Source organism: Macaca thibetana, chromosome 14, assembly GCF_024542745.1.
Source record: "Macaca thibetana thibetana isolate TM-01 chromosome 14, ASM2454274v1, whole genome shotgun sequence".
Classification (NCBI taxonomy): Eukaryota; Metazoa; Chordata; class Mammalia; order Primates; family Cercopithecidae; genus Macaca; species Macaca thibetana.
Window position 1 is genome coordinate 112619432 of NC_065591.1, and position 18890 is coordinate 112638321.

Below are 18890 nucleotides of genomic sequence, written 5' to 3' on the forward strand. Positions count from 1 at the left end.
GTCAGGCATTGGTGGCTTCAAAGGAAGCTTGGTACCTCCAGTTTGCACGTGTAAGCTAATGAATCCAGGCTTTGGGCAGGTGAGCTCAGGCCTGCAGCCTGAGACCTTGGCAGTGACTGGAGCTGTGTGGCAAGGACACAAGGGTGGTGCCAGGAGCCTACAGCAGCTAAGTCTTCAGAAGAGGAGACTGCCTGGAGGAAAGCAATATTTCTGCCTGCCTGGCCAGAAGGAAAGCCCAAGGCGCTTGCCATCTGTCATGTCAGGCTGAGTAGCTGATGGGCTAGTCCTTGGGTCTGGAAGTCCTGTGTACCCCCACGGTGTGGAGCTGTGTGCGAGGCACTTGGAATGAACATGCAATGAATGTGATTTTTGTGTGAAAAGGTGGCCTGACACACATTTGAAGGCATCTTTCTGGGAGCAGGGATCAGTGAGCTGGATAATCTACACCCTCTTGACTGGTTTCGCTGTACAGGGCCCAGGGAGATCTTGGGGGCCAGGGCTCCCAGCTCAGAGGAGGACACTGCCCCTCTCTATAACTCTAACTGGCCTTGGTGCACTCACACCTGCTGACTATCACTTGGCCCCACCCGGCTGATTGCATGAGGACCATGGGTTGCAGGGAGAACGCCTTTGAGCTTCTAAATATCACTGCCTTAGATGGGGTTTCCCTGACTGCCTCATCTAAAGTAGCAGTCCCTCACCCCAAGTCCCATCCCCCTAGCTATACGAAATGATGATGAATTTGTTTCCTGACTATCTGTCTCTTCCACTAACTGCAGGCTTCCTGAGGGCAGCAAGTGTGTCTCTCTCATCCGTATCCTCCATGCCTAGAACCATGTCTGGCACATGATAAATGCTTAAATGTTTATCAAGTGAATGCAAAAATTAGTGGTAAATGAAGGCACCACCCTACCCACAAACCCTCAGGTTGAGGTTCTGGGAAAGCAAACTTGGTTTTGGCATTCCCCCGCTGACAGTTCCCTTGGGTTCCATCACACCTAGGACAAAGGGCACATTCGCAAGCCTGGCATCCTCACTCTTATGGTCTGGCGTCTGCTGACTGCCCCAGCTTCGTTTCTCACCATCCCTCTCCCAGGCCCCCTTGTATCCAGTGTGCTAACCCATGCTTCAGGTGTATAAGACTTAGGGTCCCACTGGAAATGCAAGCTCCTGGGCCTCAGCTCCACAGATTCGGGTTCAGGTGGTGTTAGGTGGGGTTCAGGAATCATCCTTTTTTTTTTTTTTTTTTTTTTGAGATGGAGCTTTGCTCTTCTTGCCCAGGCTGGAGTGCAATGGCACAATCTCAGCTCACTGCAACCTCTGCCTCCTGGGTTCAAGTGATTCTCCTGCCTCACCCTCCCAAGTAACTGGGATTACAGGAATACACCACTACACCTGGCTAGTTTTGTATTTTTAGTAGAGATGGAGTTTCATCATGTTGGTCAGTCTGGTCTCGAACTCCTGACCTCAAGTGATCCGTCCGCCTTGGCCTCTGAAAGTGCTGGGATTACAAGTGTGAGTCACCGCACCCAGCCCTATCATTTTTTAAAAAGGAACCTGGATGATGCTGACGGTAGAATCACACTTTAAGAAGTGACGTCTTCATCAAAGTACAAGTACAGCACGGGCAGTTGACTGAAAGGGCCATGCACTTTCTCAGCTCTGTGCCCTTGTATATGTGGGGATTTCTGGCTGGAGTAGCCTTTGACCACCCACAGTTCTCCACCCAGAAAATGCCTATATATCCTTCAAGACACCGCTCAAGCATCCCACTTCCCGTGGAAAAAACCCCATGTGCCTAGTGCTGCCTCCACTGGGCACATGGCTTTTTTCTTTCTTTCTCTAGCTAGTGCATCTTGTATATACTTGTTTAGAGATCATTCTGCTTTTTTTTTCCTCCTCCACCCTCCACTATTACAGTGTTAACTCCTAGAAAAACTACTCTCATTAACTCTGGACTCCTAGGTCCCAACAGACTGTCTGGTGTTCTCTGGACTAGAATGAAGTATCCGGACATGCTCTACTGAAGTCCATCCCTCACTTCACCCTTTCCTAACTATGTTCTTATTTCTGATGCTGGGTCTTTCCAGGAGTTCTCACTCCAGAGAATGGACAGCCTTGTGGATGATCGTGTCAACATCCTGGGATTTTCCATTTTCAACCAATCCCATGCTTTCTTCCAAGAGTTTGCCCAGAGCCTCAACCAGTCCTGGCAGGAGAACTGTGACCATGTGCCCTTCACTGGGCCTGCGGTAAGTACCCGCCAGAGCTCTTCCTGGTGCCCCTTGGCCTCTGCACATCGCCCCTCTGTGGACCAGCCCCTGGGCAACACACCCTCCTGGAGTCCAGCCGTCTCCCGCTCCCGTCCCAGCTCAGAAAGGGAGGTAGAAAGTGTGGGAAGTGGTTGCAGGGGGTGATGTTTGGGAAGCAGTGAGCTGTAGGCAGCAGGGAGAGGCTGTGTGGAGGTACTGGGTTGTCACTTAGTGAAGTCTGCAGGTCCCCCGCGGCCAGACTCTCAATAATACCATTGCCGAGAGCTGCCTGAGTTTAGGATCCAAGAATCGTTTAGAAGGGCCTTTAAGCTGATCTACTCCCTCATTTTTCAGATAAGGAAACTGAAGCCCAGGCTGGAATGGGATGTGGAGTGGGGATGTGGGGGTCTTGTTCAAGGGCAAACATCGAGGCTGTTGCAGAGTGGAACTAACCCCAGGACTCCTGGCTCCTGGTCTGGTGCTCTGTCCACCCCCTGGCCACTTCCTGAGTCAGGGCTCATCCGGAGTGGCTCCCCTCTGCCCAGTCCCTGTGCTTCCTCTCTGCAGTTCTGGCCCCTTCCGGCACGTGTAACGGGAGCAAACCTTTCCATGGCCGTTCTCCACTGAGTTGGATGTTCTTCTCCGTGGGGCAGGCCAAGAATATCTGCTTGTGTACATTTGTTAAGAGCCAAGTTCTCAGGAGACTAGGATTGTGTGGCTTTTTATGCCCTGCCTAGCCCCATTATACACGTTATTTTATTTTTAAAAGCTCCACGAGGCAGCGCTTGTGATGCTCACTACAACTTCCTGAGGCAGCTACTATCAGTATCTCCATTTTACAGATGATAAAACCGAAGCCCAGAAAGGTTAGGCAAATAGCCCAGGGCCACACAGCCAGTGAGCAGAGGACCAGGACCAGAACCCAGGCCGTATGGCTTTACTGTTTATACTTTTAACCTCCGTGCCACTTTGCATCTCTCTAGGACTGTCATTTCCTTGCCATGCTGTACTGTAATTGAGCCTGGCTAGATGGAGGTACAGTGATGCATGCATAATGACATTTTGGTCAGCAATGGACAACTTATATGATGGAGGTTCCAAAGATGATAATAGCACATTTTTCTTGTCCCTTTTCTATGTTTGGGTATGTTTAGATATGCAAGTACGTAACACTGTGTTACAATTGCCTACAGTATCCAGTACAGTCATACCATACAGGTTTGTAGCCCAGGAGCACTACGCTATACCATATAGCCTAAGAGTGTAGTAGGCTATAGCATCTAGGTTTGTGTAAGCACACTCTCTGATGGGCACACAATGAAGAAATTGCCTGATGATGCTTTTCTCATAATGTGTCCCCACTGTTAAGCAACACATGTCTGCAGTTACTAGGTATTTGTTGAGTGAATGAGTGAGTGAGTGAGTCAGGCGGAATGATGAGTTATAGATAGAAGTGGAAAAGCATCAGGTCTAGGAGATGGCAATGGAATTAGGTACACTCCTGGAGTGGGAAATTCTCTGGTGAGTTTTAAAAATAGGAGGGATGCCTGTCTTTGATAAGATATGCCCAGAGGCAAAGGCATATCTAGACATCTGCACACTTGGCGTCTAATTAGTGCTTAGTCAACATGGTGACCTTGGAGGCGGGCTGCGGAAGCCAGGGCCTGGACTTAATGACCTTTCACAAAACTCTGTGCTTTTATGATCATGTGGCCTCGTGGATGTCTTAGGAAGGAAGGGATAGCTAAGGAGGTCAGAGCTCATGGAAAACTCAGGAAGCTTTGATCCAGGGAATGGGACAGGAGGATGGGGTTTGAGAAACAGAGTTTCATGAAGGTTTATGGAACCCATCCCAATAAGCTATTTTAGACCTAAAATAGGCAAAAATCCATGGGAAGGACTGGGGAGGGCAGCTGAAGGAAGGAGTGATGCCCATTAAATGGTTTGAGGGACAGAGAGGGACATCTCAAAGCACAGTTTCATGTGCAGGATCAGACTCAACCCCCAGCAGCAATGCAAGCCCTGTTCTCCCAGCCGAGTCTGCTGTTCTTACAGTTCTCATTCCAGTATTTTAATAGGTGCTGACCAATTTGAAAGGCTTGCAACACAGTATCAAGAAAGGAAAAAAAAAAAATCTGTCTCTTTCCCTTCAACCCAAGCCTCACCACATTTGGCATCTGGCCTAGTGAAGTAAATGGTCCTAGGCCCTATTTCCTCATTCTCTCTAAGGGTGTCTGCCTTTGCATTGATGCTCACATTGGCCACGAGCAGACAAATGAGGGTCCTTCGGTTCCTAGTGGGCTTCTTTGTAAGGATCCAGCACAAAGGCCAGGAGTGCCTTTCAGAGAGCTGTGGGTCAGCGCTGCCATGGTCAGGCAGGCTGAAAAGATCACTGGCCTTGGAGTCACAGAGCCTGGAGTCGAATACTGGCCTAGACGCTTTCTCACCATGTGATCTTAGGTAGTGATGTAACCCCTGTGGGCCTCAGATTCTTTTACCATAATTTTAGGTGAATTATGCCTGACTGTCTTAGAGCATTATTGTGAAGATGGAATCAGATATGATTCTATCTTCAATTCACAGTTATTCACCAAGTAAGTTAATATAACAACCTATATATGCCAGATGCTGGAATAGGCATTATTAAATATATCAGGCAGCTTTTGCTATGTAAATGCTGTGTAACAGCCAACTCCTAAATCTCATGATACACAATAAATATGCATACAGTACACATTTATAAAGCCCGTGGACCTGTGGGTCAGCGAGGGAGCCACTCGTCTAAGCTGGCTCGGTTGGGCAGCTCTGCTGCTCTGGATGAGATCTCTCAGCATGCATGGGTTGGCTAATCCAGACTGGGCCTACTTGGGGCCAGTACCTCTTCCCCTGGACCAGCAGGCCAGCCCAGCATATTCTCCTGGTGATGACAGAAGGACAGCAAAGCAAGTGGAAACACAAGGACCTCTTAGTCCTAGGCTCCCAGAAAGGCACACACTCATTTTCTTGGCCAAAGAAAGTCACACACACAAACTCCATGTTAGGGAGTGAGGAAATGTATTCTACCCTTTTAAAGGAAAAAAATGCAAAGCCGCATGGTAAAAAGTCTGAATATCCAAATACAGAATGCGTCTTAGTCCGTTTGTATTGCCATCAAGGAATACCCGAGGCTGGGTGATTTGTGAAGAAAAGAGGTTTATTTGGCTCCTGGTTCTGCAGGCTGTACAAGAAGCCGGTGTCTGTTTCTGGTGAGGGCCTCAGGAAGCTTCCATTCTTGGTGGAAGGCAAGGGGAGGGGGCGTCTGCAGCTCACATGGCAAGAGAGAAAGCCACAGAGAGAGGGGAAGAGGTGTCAGCTCTTCTCAACAGCCAGTTCTTGTGGGAACTGGAGTGAAAAGTCACTCGCTCCCGTGAGAAAGGCACAAAGCCATTTGTGAAGCGTCCACCCCCTTTATCCAACCCACCCGGGTCACTGCCACATGAGACTTGGGACCAAACAAACCGTGGCAGAGTGGGATGAAGGGCTGGCTCCATCACATAGTCACACAGTGAAGATCAAAGCCACTGTCCTCCAGATGCACCATGCAGGAGCAGGGTTCACCTCCACCTCTGGGAAGGTGACTCCTGGGCTTATGTTACTCTCATGGAAGCGGAGGAAAGCCCCTGAGTTCTGCCTGCAGAGGTCGGGGAAGGCTTGCCGGAAGAAAGGGAGGCCAGTCATTTGCTGCTCATCTGTGTGCAATACACCAGGCAGGGTCACGGCATCCCAGTGGAGCAGGGGCGCTGTGCTGACTCGCTCAGTGGACTGGAGAGGGTGTCTTGTCATGAGGATGCTGCCCAGGGCCGTTTAAAAGATAGAAACCCTGACCTCGTTTATCTCCTTCCCAGTCCAAAGTCAGACTTCCGAAGGCCTCAGCATCTTATGCCCCGCAAGAATGCTTGGGGGGTATTCAGTGAGTGGGGGTGTTCTCTGAGGCTCTCTTGGTGCTGCTGGTGGAGAATAAGAGTAAAGATGGGCTGAGCTGCGCGGGCTCGAGGCTGTCTCATGGGACTGTGCGAGGAGCATCTATGTGGACCTCAGGCCTACAGCTGGTCCTTGTGCCGGTCACAGATTCTGCGTCTACTTTAGACAGCTTTCTCTCAGCCAAGCCCCTTTGGTTTTCTTGCCAATAAAATGGACAAGTGTTCTTTCTTCCGGAGGACAGCAGGGCGCCCACCCCACTGGGTTTCACCTGGGCACAGAGCTGAAGACTCCTGTAGCCCTTCCCATGAAATTATCCCGCCTTCTCCTATTTTCCTCCTCAGGGCATCCTAGTAACAGTTAAGAGTGGTCATGTAGCCCTTTTGGACAAGTGGGGAAACTGAGGCATGGAAGTGCTGGATGGCACATCAAGGGTCCCCCGAGATCAGCACTCCAATATAACCTGGAGTAGAACCTACATTTGTCTCCCAGTGCCGGAGAACCTTCCAGCTACTGTCTCTGTGGCCTCTGAGAGGGAAGGGAAAGTATTCCAGACACTCTCATCTCAGCGTGTGGAAAGGAAGCTCACGGCAGCAACAGTAGCAACACACCTTTCTCAAGGCTTCTCACTTTAGCAACCAGCTTTTGAAAAGTGGTGCCTCTTCCTGTCTCTTTGGAGGCTGAGAAATTCACAGCACAAACAGCCCAGCTCTTTTATGTTCTGGGGAGCTGGAAGGCGAGAGGGAGTCGGTTCCAGGAAAACAGTCTGGTTCTGTCCCCGCCATCGAGCGTTCTACAAAGGCTACAGCTCCAGCCTCAGTGGGGACGTTCTCTCTTTCTCTTCCTCTTCTCCCCTTCTTTACCCTTTTCTCCCTAGACCTTCCTTTCTGTTTCTCTCTCTCCACATGATGTTCCCCGCTCTTTCTTCACTCTTGGCACTTTCTTCTCTCCACTGCCTTTTTCTCCTGACTTGGGTAGGTGTCTCCCGCTATTCCTAACCTTCTGGATCAGTCCACGCCCCTAAGCCATACCTGCCAGGTGGCCCACAGGAGCTGCAAACGTGCTTCTGCCTGAGACAATGCAAGCAGAAGACGGGGTGTCGCAAATGGAGACGCACACCCGCTAGCTTCACACGCCGTTCCCATTAATCACGCGGCAAAGAACAAAAATCCTGGAAAATCACTAAAATTACAGATGGCTAGATTAAGTAATTAGAATTTAGGCTAAAGCAGATGTTTGTAATTAAGTGTTTATTTCATTGAATAAAATCCAGATTGTAAGAACTATTCCATGAGATTTTAATGGTTCCTGTCCTGGTTTTATATTGGGGGGTAGAGTTTAAGCTGCGGAAGTTCAGAGACAAATTGGCATCCGGGAGGATCCTGGGAATCCCGTCATCTGGGGCGTGGAGAGAGATGAGGGTTACAGGTGTGTATTTAGGAGATATTCTTATTTTCATATCATGGGAGGGGGAAGGAACTCAGCCACAGCTCCCTGAGTCAGAATTGATTCATCTTAATTTATACAGAGCTTTGCATTCCCCTAAACAATTTGCAAACAGCTCAAAAGAAAATAACAATGAAGAACCAAATGAAAATATAAAAACAAGAGAATCGAGGGTTCATTGCCAAGCAACGTTTTGGTGCCAAGGAAGAGGAGAGGATTTTAAATGAGGACTGAGCCATTTGGGGGATTTAGTATTTAGAAGAGACAGGGACAGGAGAAGCAGAGACAAAAACCAAGAGGCGTGCACACACAGATGAGGAGCGGAGGCCGCAGAAAGGCAGAGAGGAAAAGGAAATGGAATAAGAGAGCAGAGAAGGGGTGGAAATGGAGCGAGGCAGGGGGGCGCCTCCTTCCCCTGGTGGGCCCAGAAGTGGAGACATGGATGGAGGGCTTTTCTTTTTTTTTTTTTTTTTTTTTTTTTTGAGATGGAGTCTCTCTTTGTTGCCTAGGCTGGAGTGCAGTGGCACGATCTCGGCTCACTGCAACCTCTGCCTCCTGGGTTCAAGCAATTCTCCTGCCTCAGCCTCCCAAGTATCTGGGACTACAGGCACGTGCCACCACACCTGGCTGCTTTTTTTGTATTTTTAGTAGAAATGGGATTTCACCATGTTGGCCAGGATGATCTCAATCTCCTGACCTCGTGATCCACCCGCCTCGGCCTCCCAAAGTGCTGGGATTATAGGCATGAGCTACCACGCCAGGCCCGGAGGGCTTTTGTAATAGAAACTGCTTCTCCCTGACTGTAGCCCCAAATGCTTTCCAGAGCTAAATGAGTAAGTAATAGCGGAGGGAGAAAGCAATTAGGAGAGGGAGAAAGATGCTTTGGGATGGAGATCTGAAACAAGATGGAAAAATTGATGAGGCAGAGAGATGACAGGCTCGCACACCATCAGAGGAGAAATTGGGTGAGGGCAGGAGATTGGTGACTGCGAGGAGAAAGCTGCAGGCACAAGGGTTGGGAAGTGAATTCTCAGAGCAGTTTGAAGGATCCAGGTGAGAAGTGTGAGCAGATTGCCAGGAGCCTGTAGAAGAGAGTGGCCTGGTGATGGGTGGAGGAACCCGAGGAGACTGCACTGGGAGAGAAGACGTTTGGGGTTTAGAAGGGGTCAGCTCTGACCAGCCCAGGCTGAACCACACAGAGGAACCGTAAAGCCCAGAGCCTACGGGGGACTCGTCACTGGTTTCGCCCCTCTGAAGGCCACGCACAGATGGAGAGGAGACCAGAACCTTGAGGATTTTCCTTCCACCTGCTCCCCGCGCCCAGCATCCCTAGCTGGCATTAGTACTAGAAGCACTCGAAGAATCTTGAAGGCCTTGGAGTTGGAGATGCCAAAGAACATTGCCAACAGGCATGCATGGATCTCTCAGCATCCACATCATGCGCTAATAAGAGAGCATCAGCCAAGGAAACCATGTCCCAGACGGAGTGGGAATAGTGGCAACCATGTAGCAGGAACAAGCTGGGGGCTTGGTGGGAGGATGTGAGAAACGGCGTGGCGCTTTCTCTGCAACTGTACCGTGATGAGGGTCTCTTGGGGACCGGCACACAGCCTCACCGGAGGAAGAGGGGACCTGGGGAGGGGGCCCGTAGACTCTGGGGCCTCGTGCAACAATGCCTCTGCGAGGAAAGGGATCCCCAGGGCCTTGGTACCAGAGTACTCTCGGCAACAGAAACCCTGTATTAAAATGCCTTGTGGGAAAACGGAAATGTGTTATTGCGTGGCTTAGCAAGATTCCGGAGTGATGAGGTTGGAGACCAAATCTTTTCCATCTCTGCTGTGTCCCTGCTTGGTGCCAGCTTCATGCTCAGGCTGGAGCTGGGCTGGCTGCAGCAGTCCAAGCATCCCAACCAGACACAGACATGTCCAGAGGAGAGAGAAGGAGCGTCCTCTTAGGAGACAGGAAACTTTCCTGAGAAGCAAGCCCCTCCTTCCAGGCCGCTGTTCATGGCTCATTGTTCCAATGGGGTCACTCACACAGTCCCAAATCACATATTGGCCTGGGGACCTTGGACCACCCAGGATTCCCTGGGACCTGGGGCTGGCTCAGCCTCCTCTGAAGCTCCTTGCAGCTTGGGACAAGGAAGGATACCTGAATAAAATGGGAGGAAGAAGGGGAGAATGGGTGCTAGGTAGGCAGCCAATGGCTAATGGCTCTTAACTGAGGGGCTAACGTGAGGACAAACAGCCAGTCTGGCCAGGAGGCAAACTGGGTGATGGCCCCAACCCAGGGCATTCAAGAAGCCTGCCCACCACCCCTTCCTGCCCGCACCCTGGCGCCAGAGTCCCACGCTCCCATCTGCTGCTGAGAAGGCGACAATGAAAGATTGCCCAAAGTTGTCCTGGGAGATGAGGCATAAGAATAAATCTGATAGAGCAATGACAGCCTGGGCTTCTCAGCGGGACAGAGGTGGAGGACAGTGCTGTGGAGAGGGGAGGAAGCCAGGCTGGACAAAGGGGTGCCGGGCCTCCAGGCCTTGCTTTGTGACCTTGGGCAAGAGAAGAATGTCTTGTGCCTCAGTTTCTTCATTCGTAAAAGAAGAGAGTCAGACGACTTTTTTTTTTTTTTTTTTTCCTGAGATGGAGTCTCACTCTGTTGCCCAGGCTGGAGTGCAGTGGTGAATCTTGGCTCACTGCAGCCGCCACCTCCCAGGTTCAAGCGATTCTCCTGCCTCAGCCTCCCGAGTAGCTGGGATTATAGGCGCGCACAACCACACACGGCTGATTTTTTTTCTTTTTCTTTTTTTTTTTTTTTGAGACAGAGTCTCTCTCTGTTGCCCAGGCTGGAGTGCAGTGGCATGATCTTGGCTTACTGCAAGCTCCGCCTCCTGGGTTCATGCCATTCTCCTGCCTCAGCCTCCCGAGTAGCTGTGACCACAGGTGCCAGCCACATCGCCCGGCTAATTTTCTTGTATTTTTAGTAGAGATGGGTTTTCGCCATGTTAGCCAGGATGGTCTCGATCACCTGATCTCATGATCCACATGCCTCGGCCTCCCAAAGTGCTGGAATTACACGTGTGAGCCACTGTGCCTGGCCCCTGATTTTTGTATTTATACTAGAGATGGGGTTTCACCATGTTGGCAAGGGTGGTCTCGAACCTCTGACCTCAAAGTGATCCCCCTGCCTTGGCCTCTCAAAGGGTTGGGATTACAGGCATGAGCCACCGGGCCTGGCTGGATGAGTTGTTTTCTAGAATGCCTTCCAGCTCAAACACTCCGCAATTTTGGGAATCTGAGAATGATGAGATTAACTGGGAGGCAAGGGAGAAGGTGGGACAGAAATTGGTTTATAGTATCATTTAAATAGCCAAACAGAGGAATCTAGAAGCCGATTTCAGTAGGGGCAGCTAACTTCCCCTCAATTTGTCTAAGCCAGAAAGAGGGAGTCTGCAGCATTAGTTTGTGGCACGTGAGAGGCCCATTAATAAAAAAGCCACATGTGCTCAGGGGAAAGCGAGTTACATGGAAGGACAAGGACGGTCGTAGGCTTGCAAAGGAGCATTCGCTGCCATGCAGGGTGAATCCAATGAAGAAGGAACTGAGGGCAAAGGGGAAGAGCAGGGAGGTAGATAAGAGAGAATGGAAGACAATGGATGGAGGGACTCGGGAGTGTGGCGTCTCAGCCCAGCTCATCCTAGCTCAGCAGGACTGCAGAGATGTCCACTGTTCCCCATGGTGAGAATTGGGTGCCCTTTGTTGCTTAGTCTTTGGGTTCCAGGAGGCTCCGGGACCCAGGGACAGACAGGAGGGGAGTTGGAGCAGGGGGATACAGGAGACTCGATGGAGGCCGAAGGCAGTGGCCTGATCCAGTGTCTCTGTGGAGAGTGGGAAGGTGTTGAGCTATGGTACCTGCCAGATGGTAGTGGCTGAATAAAAGTGGGAATAAAGCAAAGAAGCAAGGCAAGGAGGGGAAGAAGCAGCAAGAGAGGAAGGGAGAGAGGGAGAGGGAGGAAGAAAGCATACAGCAGCCAGGTGGTTTTGTGATGCAGGTGAACTTGGACTGGACTAGACAAACTTTGTTGACTGTTTTGCTCTGTAATTACCTTTTAAAGAGATTATCCAGAGCTGGCTCACCCAGTTCCCCTCATAGGCCTCCTGGCCAAACATGTAGCAAAACTGGGTAGGAAATAAGGCCATCCACCATGCCTGTAGCCCCCTGTCCTTACCACTCCCTGGAGCCTTGCTTAGTTCAGTCAACACCTGCTTCCTGAGCACCTGCTGACATCTGTCTGGAGCTGAGAGCACAGCCCCTGCCCTCAGGAATGCTATCTTCTGACACTGGCCGTTTGCAGAGCACTTTTACAGACTTCTGAGGCAGGGACTGCTGCTTCTCTTTTACAGATGCAGAAATTGTTGCTTACTTGGAGGGATTCACGTGCCTGGGATCACTCAGCACATAGTGTAGGGCTGGGATCTGGACTCTGGGTTTGGTGTTCATGCTTTCAAGGTCTTTCCCCAACACCTCGCTATCTCACACTGCTTACACTGCCTGGGGAGCTTGAAAACCCTGCGACAGCATCCCTCCATCCAGCCTTGGAGGGGCCGGTGTCCCAGGGCTGGCTAGGAAAGAGGCAGGCTGTAAGCAGTCGGTCCCATGGAATGTTGCTCTCACAGGGTCTCCCGTGGGACCCTCACAAGGATGCCATCAGTTGAAAGAGGAGGCTTGGAAGGGGCAATGTTGAGTCGCCAGTGATGGAATGTCTGGTTTCAGTGAAGGAACTTGCTTGGTAATGGGACTGTGTGTGGACTTCTAGCCCTGTAACACCACTCCTCCCAGGAGGCCTCCACCTGCCTTCCTGGCCCCCCTCAGGGCCCTGGCACAGTACTGAGTATATAGTGAATTGCACTTACTAGGGTTTGTTTGTTTGTTTGTTTGTTTGTTTGTATTGCCAGGGACCCCGCATACATTAACATAGTGTAGTATTATCTCCTTAGATTGCAAGCTCCTCAAGGACAGGTGGCTTCTGTCTTTCCACTCCTACCACCTCCACCAAGATACCCAGCTTTCCCCTCCCCACAGGCTGTGAACATTGTGTCCATTTATTGGGTAGTGGGCAGATTTCAGCCAGAAGTTAACTCAAGTCAAGCAGATGTCTTGGGGGCCAGTCACATGACAAGCCCCATAAGAGATGCTGTGCAGAATGTAGAGATTAAGGTCCTGTGTGTTCTCTACCCTGAGAAGCTTGCAGTTTAATAGGGAAGATGAAAACGTGGGCACACAACTGTGCTGACCTCTTCCCTGACTTTCAGGCCCTGCATGGCATGACCCCTGTCACGTGTCTGATGGATTGCTTTCTCCAGCCCCACCCCTTATCTCCCCTCCCCTCCCTCTAGGAATGGTCCAACTCTCCACCTTCTAGTCTTTGTTCCTGCAGTTCCATGCTCTGGAATGCCTTTCCCTCTTGCCAGCAACTCCCCATCCTTCAGTGCTCAGTTCCAGTGCAGCATCCTCCATGAAAGACTTTCTCGATTGCCCAACCAGATGTTTCCCTCTTTGGAACCCATCCCCGGCAAGACCTTTGTGGACCTGCCACACTCTGTCTCATGTTCCCCTTATTCGTGCCCTGTCTCCTCGTACCTCCCTTCCCCATCCTGCTGTAATCACAGGAATAGGCTCCTACTCATCTTTGGGCTTTGAACTTACCGTGTGCTTCATACCTACTCATCAAGTTGTACAGTACAAAGTGGACTAATATGAGGCACATTTAGGAAGAAACAATATCGTGGGGTCTTGCAGGAGGAAGTGACCTTCAACTGAGCCTTATAGAATGGGCAGATGGGGGGCAGTGGCCAGGTTCCTTTCTCTTCTTGACATAAGCAGCCCTACCCGCCTCTTGAGGATTCCTGGGAGCAATGGCAGTTGCTTATTTCCCTGGAGCAGAGAAAAAAGGGTACACTTGAAGTCATTTGGGGCCCAAAGGGCCAGCTCAAGGCTTGAATCGCAGAGCAGCCTTTGCCACTATTATGTGTCTTGGGTGAGTACCTGACTATTGGATGCAGTAGAGCTGGCCCAGAGACAGGACATGGGCCAAGGGCGATGAAGATGCACTCTTATTTCCCTTTCTTTTGCTTTCTCTTTTCTTCTTCCGTCCTCTTCTTTTCTCCCTCCCCTCCCTTCCTTCCTCTACACCCATCACTCCCTCCCTCTGCCTGCTTCCCGGCCTCTCCCAGCTCTCCTCGGCCCTGCTGTTTGATGCTGTCTATGCTGTGGTGACTGCGGTGCAGGAACTGAACCGGAGCCAGGAAATCGGCGTGAAGCCCCTGTCCTGTGGCTCGGCCCAGATCTGGCAGCACGGCACCAGCCTCATGAACTACCTGCGCATGGTGAGGAGCGGCTGAGGCCCTACAGGGCCGTGCCCAGGCTGGTGGGGTGGGACACGTGGTTCAAGGTACAATAGTCCCTCAACTCCAGGCTTCCCCAAAACGTGCCTTTTATTACAGCCCCAGATAAATCAGTGTTCTCTAGTGACCCCAGTTGAATGGATCATGAGCCACATTTGTTCCCTAAGCCCCAATAACCACTGAGAATCCATGGAAGTTTGTTCAGAAGGCAACAGCCCTTGAGCCTTATGCTGTTAATGGGCCCCTGAATTCCAGACTTAGCACCTGGCCTGTCTGCTCAGCAGTGTTCTCAGCAAAGCTCCACACAGCTGGGAAAGGGTGGTGCTGATGGAGACTGGCGTCCCTGTGGGAGTTGCAGGCTCAAGACTTCTAGCTTGGCTGGGTTTCCCATTGTTGTCCTCCCCAGCCATGCCTCCTCTGGTGGATGAATGTGGATCTCTACCCCACACAGAAGACTTCTGTCAGAGAAGCCTGCTGCAGCACAATGTCTCGCACTTTGCATTTAGAGTTAGGTGGAGAGTCATCCTGACTTCCTGTGGGCCTGGGGGTGGGTGAGCGCCTGCCCAGAGAGGATGAATGCTGTGGACAGCCAAGGGTCTGGAGGAGGGGCCGAGAGGAATGTGAGCTCAAGTTAGCACCATGACTGGGTTGGTTTGTGCAGTTGGTATGGCGTTATTGGGGAAGCATTCTTCTCCTACTCCAGGCCAAGCCAAGTCTGAATTGTCTCTGCAGACATCACATTTGTCATCTCAAGATGCCTTGGCTGTGGGTGGGCAGGAGAAGGATCTTAACTGCTTTGCCTCTTCAGGGCATCCTTAAATAGCCCCTGTGTAGAAATCTTGCTTGGGGGCAAGTGTAACCTGGGGCCTGTTTGGTGCTGTAACTCACTCTCTCTTGGACAGGTAGAATTGGAAGGTCTTACCGGCCACATTGAATTCAACAGCAAAGGCCAGAGGTCCAACTATGCCTTGAAAATCTTACAGTTCACAAGGAATGGTTTTCGGCAGGTAAGCACAGCTATGCCGTGGTGATGGCAGGTCCTCCTCTCTGTTCCCTTCTCTGACCCCAGCCCATTTCATGGATGCCTTTGGTGTTTTGGATGGCCTCCTACTCCCAGTTATCCCCAAGAGCAGCAGGTTGGATCCTGGGCGAGGCTCCTGGCCTGCACCAGCCTCCCCCTTCCTGCCACCAGATCAGTCACTGTGGCTCAGGGACTACACCCCCAGCAAAATACCAAGAGGGAGAGAACTGGGATGAAAGGGGAGGCAAGGGGGTGTCATGTAAGGGAGGAATTCCCAGGGAGGATTTTACTCCCTGAGTCTGACCCTAATCCTGGAGCCCATTTAGACTCCAGGGAGCCTGCTGGCAAGGCAGAGACTGTATCTCATGTGGGCCAAGGAAACCTTCAGTGTTGGAGTGCATGGCTGGGTGTCTCCTGTCTGCCCTTCTCTGACCAACCCACAACTCCCACCCCCATGCCAATGGCACAGCCCCTCTCCTGGCCGCTCCCTGCCTGCTCCGTCATTGCAGGGATGCCTTGTCCTTCATAGTTCCTTTCAGGTCCCCACTCCTTTGCTCATTCTCCACCATTACCCTTTTTCACCACCACCACCATCATCATCATCACCACCACCACCATCATGATCATCATCACCACCACTACCACCATCACTACCACCACCATCACCACCACCACCACCACCACGATCACCACCACTGCCATCACCACTACCACCACCATCATTACCACCACCACCACCACCACCATCACCACTACCACCAACACCATCACCATCACGACCACCATCACCACCACAAATGATCACCACCACCACCACCACTGTCATCACTACCACCACCATCACCACCACCACCATCATCACCATCACCACCACTGCACCAGTACCATCACACAACCATCACCACCACCACCATCACCACTACCAACACCACTATCACCACCACCACCACCACCACCATCACCACCACAATCACCACTACCATCACCACTACCAACACCACCATCACCACTACCATCACTACCACCATCACCACCATTGCCACCACCACTGCCACCACCACCATCACCGTCACCACCACCATCACCACCACCACCAACACCATCATCAACACCACCACCATCACCACCACCACCACCACATCGCCACCACCACCATCACCACCACAAACGATCACCACCACCACCACCGTCATCACCACCACCACCATCATCACCATCACCACCACTGCACCAGTACCATCACACAACCATCACCACCACCACCACCACCATCACCACTACCAACACCACCATCACCACCATCACCACTGCCACCATCACCACCACAAACGATCACCACCACCATCACCACTACCACTACCATCACTACAACCATCATCACCACCAAAACCACCACCATCACTACCATCATCACCACCACCACCACCATCATCACCATCATCACCACCATCGCCACCACCACCACTGCTGCCACCACCATCACCACCACCACCAGCACCCTCATCACCACCACCATCACCACCACCACCATCACCATCACCACCATCATCACCATCACCACCACCACCATCACCACCACTACTGCAACCACCATCACCACCACCATCACCACCACCATCATCACCATCATCACCATCACCACCACTGCACCAGTACCGTCATACCACTACCACTACTACCACCATCATCACCACCACTACCATCACCACTACCACCACCACCACCACCATCACCACCACCATCACTACCATCATCACCACCACCACCACCACCACCATCACCACCATCGCCACCACCACCACCGCTGCCACCACCATCACCACCACCACCAGCACCCTCATCACCACCACCATCACCATCACCACCATCATCACCATCACCACCACCACCATCACCACCACTACTGCAACCACCATCACCACCACCATCATCACCATCATCACCATCACCACCACTGCACCAGTACCGTCATACCACTACCACCACCATCATCACCACCACTACCATCACCACTACCACCACCATCACCACCATCACCACCACCATCACTACTGCCATCATCACCACCAACACCACCATCACCACCACCACCACCACCTCACCACCACCACCACCACCACCACCACCACCACCACCACCATCACCACCACCACCCCCACCACCATCACTACCATCACCACCACCATCATCATTACCACCACCATCACCACCACCATCACTACCACTGTCACCACCATCACCACCACCACCACCACCATCACCACCATCACCACCACTGCATCGGTACCATCACACCACCACCATCACCACCATCATCACCACCACCATCACCATCACCAGCATCACCACCATCACCACCACTGCACTGGTACCATCACACCACCACCCCACCATCATCACCACCACCACCACCATCACCACCACCACCAACACAGCAACCACCATCACCACCACCGCCATCACTACCATAACCAGCACCACCACCATCACTACCATCACCACCACGACCACCATTACCACCCACCACCACCATCACCATCACTACCACCATCACCACCACTACCGTCACCACCACCATCATCACCACCACCATCAGTACCACCACCACCACGATCACCACCACCAGCACCATCACCACTACCACCACCACTGCCAACATGCTCACCACCAGCACCACCACCACTGCCACCACCACCACCAACACCACCGTCATCATCATCACCACCACTATCCCCATCATCACCACCACTACCATCACCACTACCATCATCACCACCACCACCCCCACCAGCATCATCATCACAACCACCATTGTCATCATCACCACCACCACTACTGTCATCACCACAACCACCACCACCAATATCATCATCACTACCACTGCAATTGTCATCATCATAGCAGCCTCCATTTATTAGGCTCTTGCCATGGGCCTTATACCATGTTAAGTGTGTCATATATATTTTCTCTTTTAACCCTACAAAATAGATACTTTTTATTAGTCCCAGTTTTATACTTGAAGAAACTGAGGCTCAGGGGAACTGAGTGACTTATCCTTGAACAAACAGTAATGACAGAGCTGGTTTTGGACCCAAATAGATCTACCTCTAAAGTCTAAGTCCTTAACCATTACAACAAATTATGCATCAGAATCGCCTTGGAAATGCATTAAAAACACAGATTTTAAAACTCTACCTCACAAGAGGCTAGTTGGGGAGGCCTATGATAGGCCCTGGGAACTGATGCAGTCGTCAGGCCCCCAAGGTGATTCGAATGAAGCCCTACCCCGCGGAGGCCCTGTCACATCTGCCTCCTGCTTCTGGGTCCCCACATCTGATAGGCTCCGATCAGCCCTCCTTAGAAGTCCAGTGGAGTTCTTTCTAGGAGATCTTAATTATGCTGGGTCCCGAGGTCAGGTCACCCTTCTTGGAAGGCGAGGCAGTAAAAGGAAAGAGTCCCAGACAGAGGGGAGCCCAGAGTCCTGCTGCTGACTCTCAGCAAGGCCTCGTATCTCTGGGCCAGAGTTGCATTGCCTGTAAGCAATAACAGCTACCACTTTGCATAATTTCTCAAATGGGAGCAGGGTTAGGTAGGCAGCCAGAAACTACGGGGATGGCGTTTCACAAAATGGCCATTTTATTCATCTAACAAGTCATATATTGAGCGTACACTATGCATCAGGTACCATGCTGGGCCTGGGGGAAACGAAGCTGAAAAAGATTCAGCCCTTGCATGGAGAGAGTGCTCACGGTCGGTCCAGGGAGCCTGACATAGAAAACCGTAAGTGCAAATTTGGGTTATTACACTCAGATT

General features: G+C 51.4%; 1 protein-coding gene across 1 annotated transcript in view; it reads left to right on the plus strand.

The window, feature by feature from the left end:
* Positions 1–18890, plus strand: part of GRIK4 (glutamate ionotropic receptor kainate type subunit 4) — a 363476-nt gene that overhangs the window by 233499 nt on the left and 111087 nt on the right. Inside the window, exons 9-11 of the mRNA XM_050759371.1 lie at positions 2091–2252; positions 13886–14038; positions 14959–15063. Coding sequence (XP_050615328.1) covers positions 2091–2252; positions 13886–14038; positions 14959–15063 — 420 coding nt within the window. The remainder of the gene's footprint in view (positions 1–2090; positions 2253–13885; positions 14039–14958; positions 15064–18890) is intronic.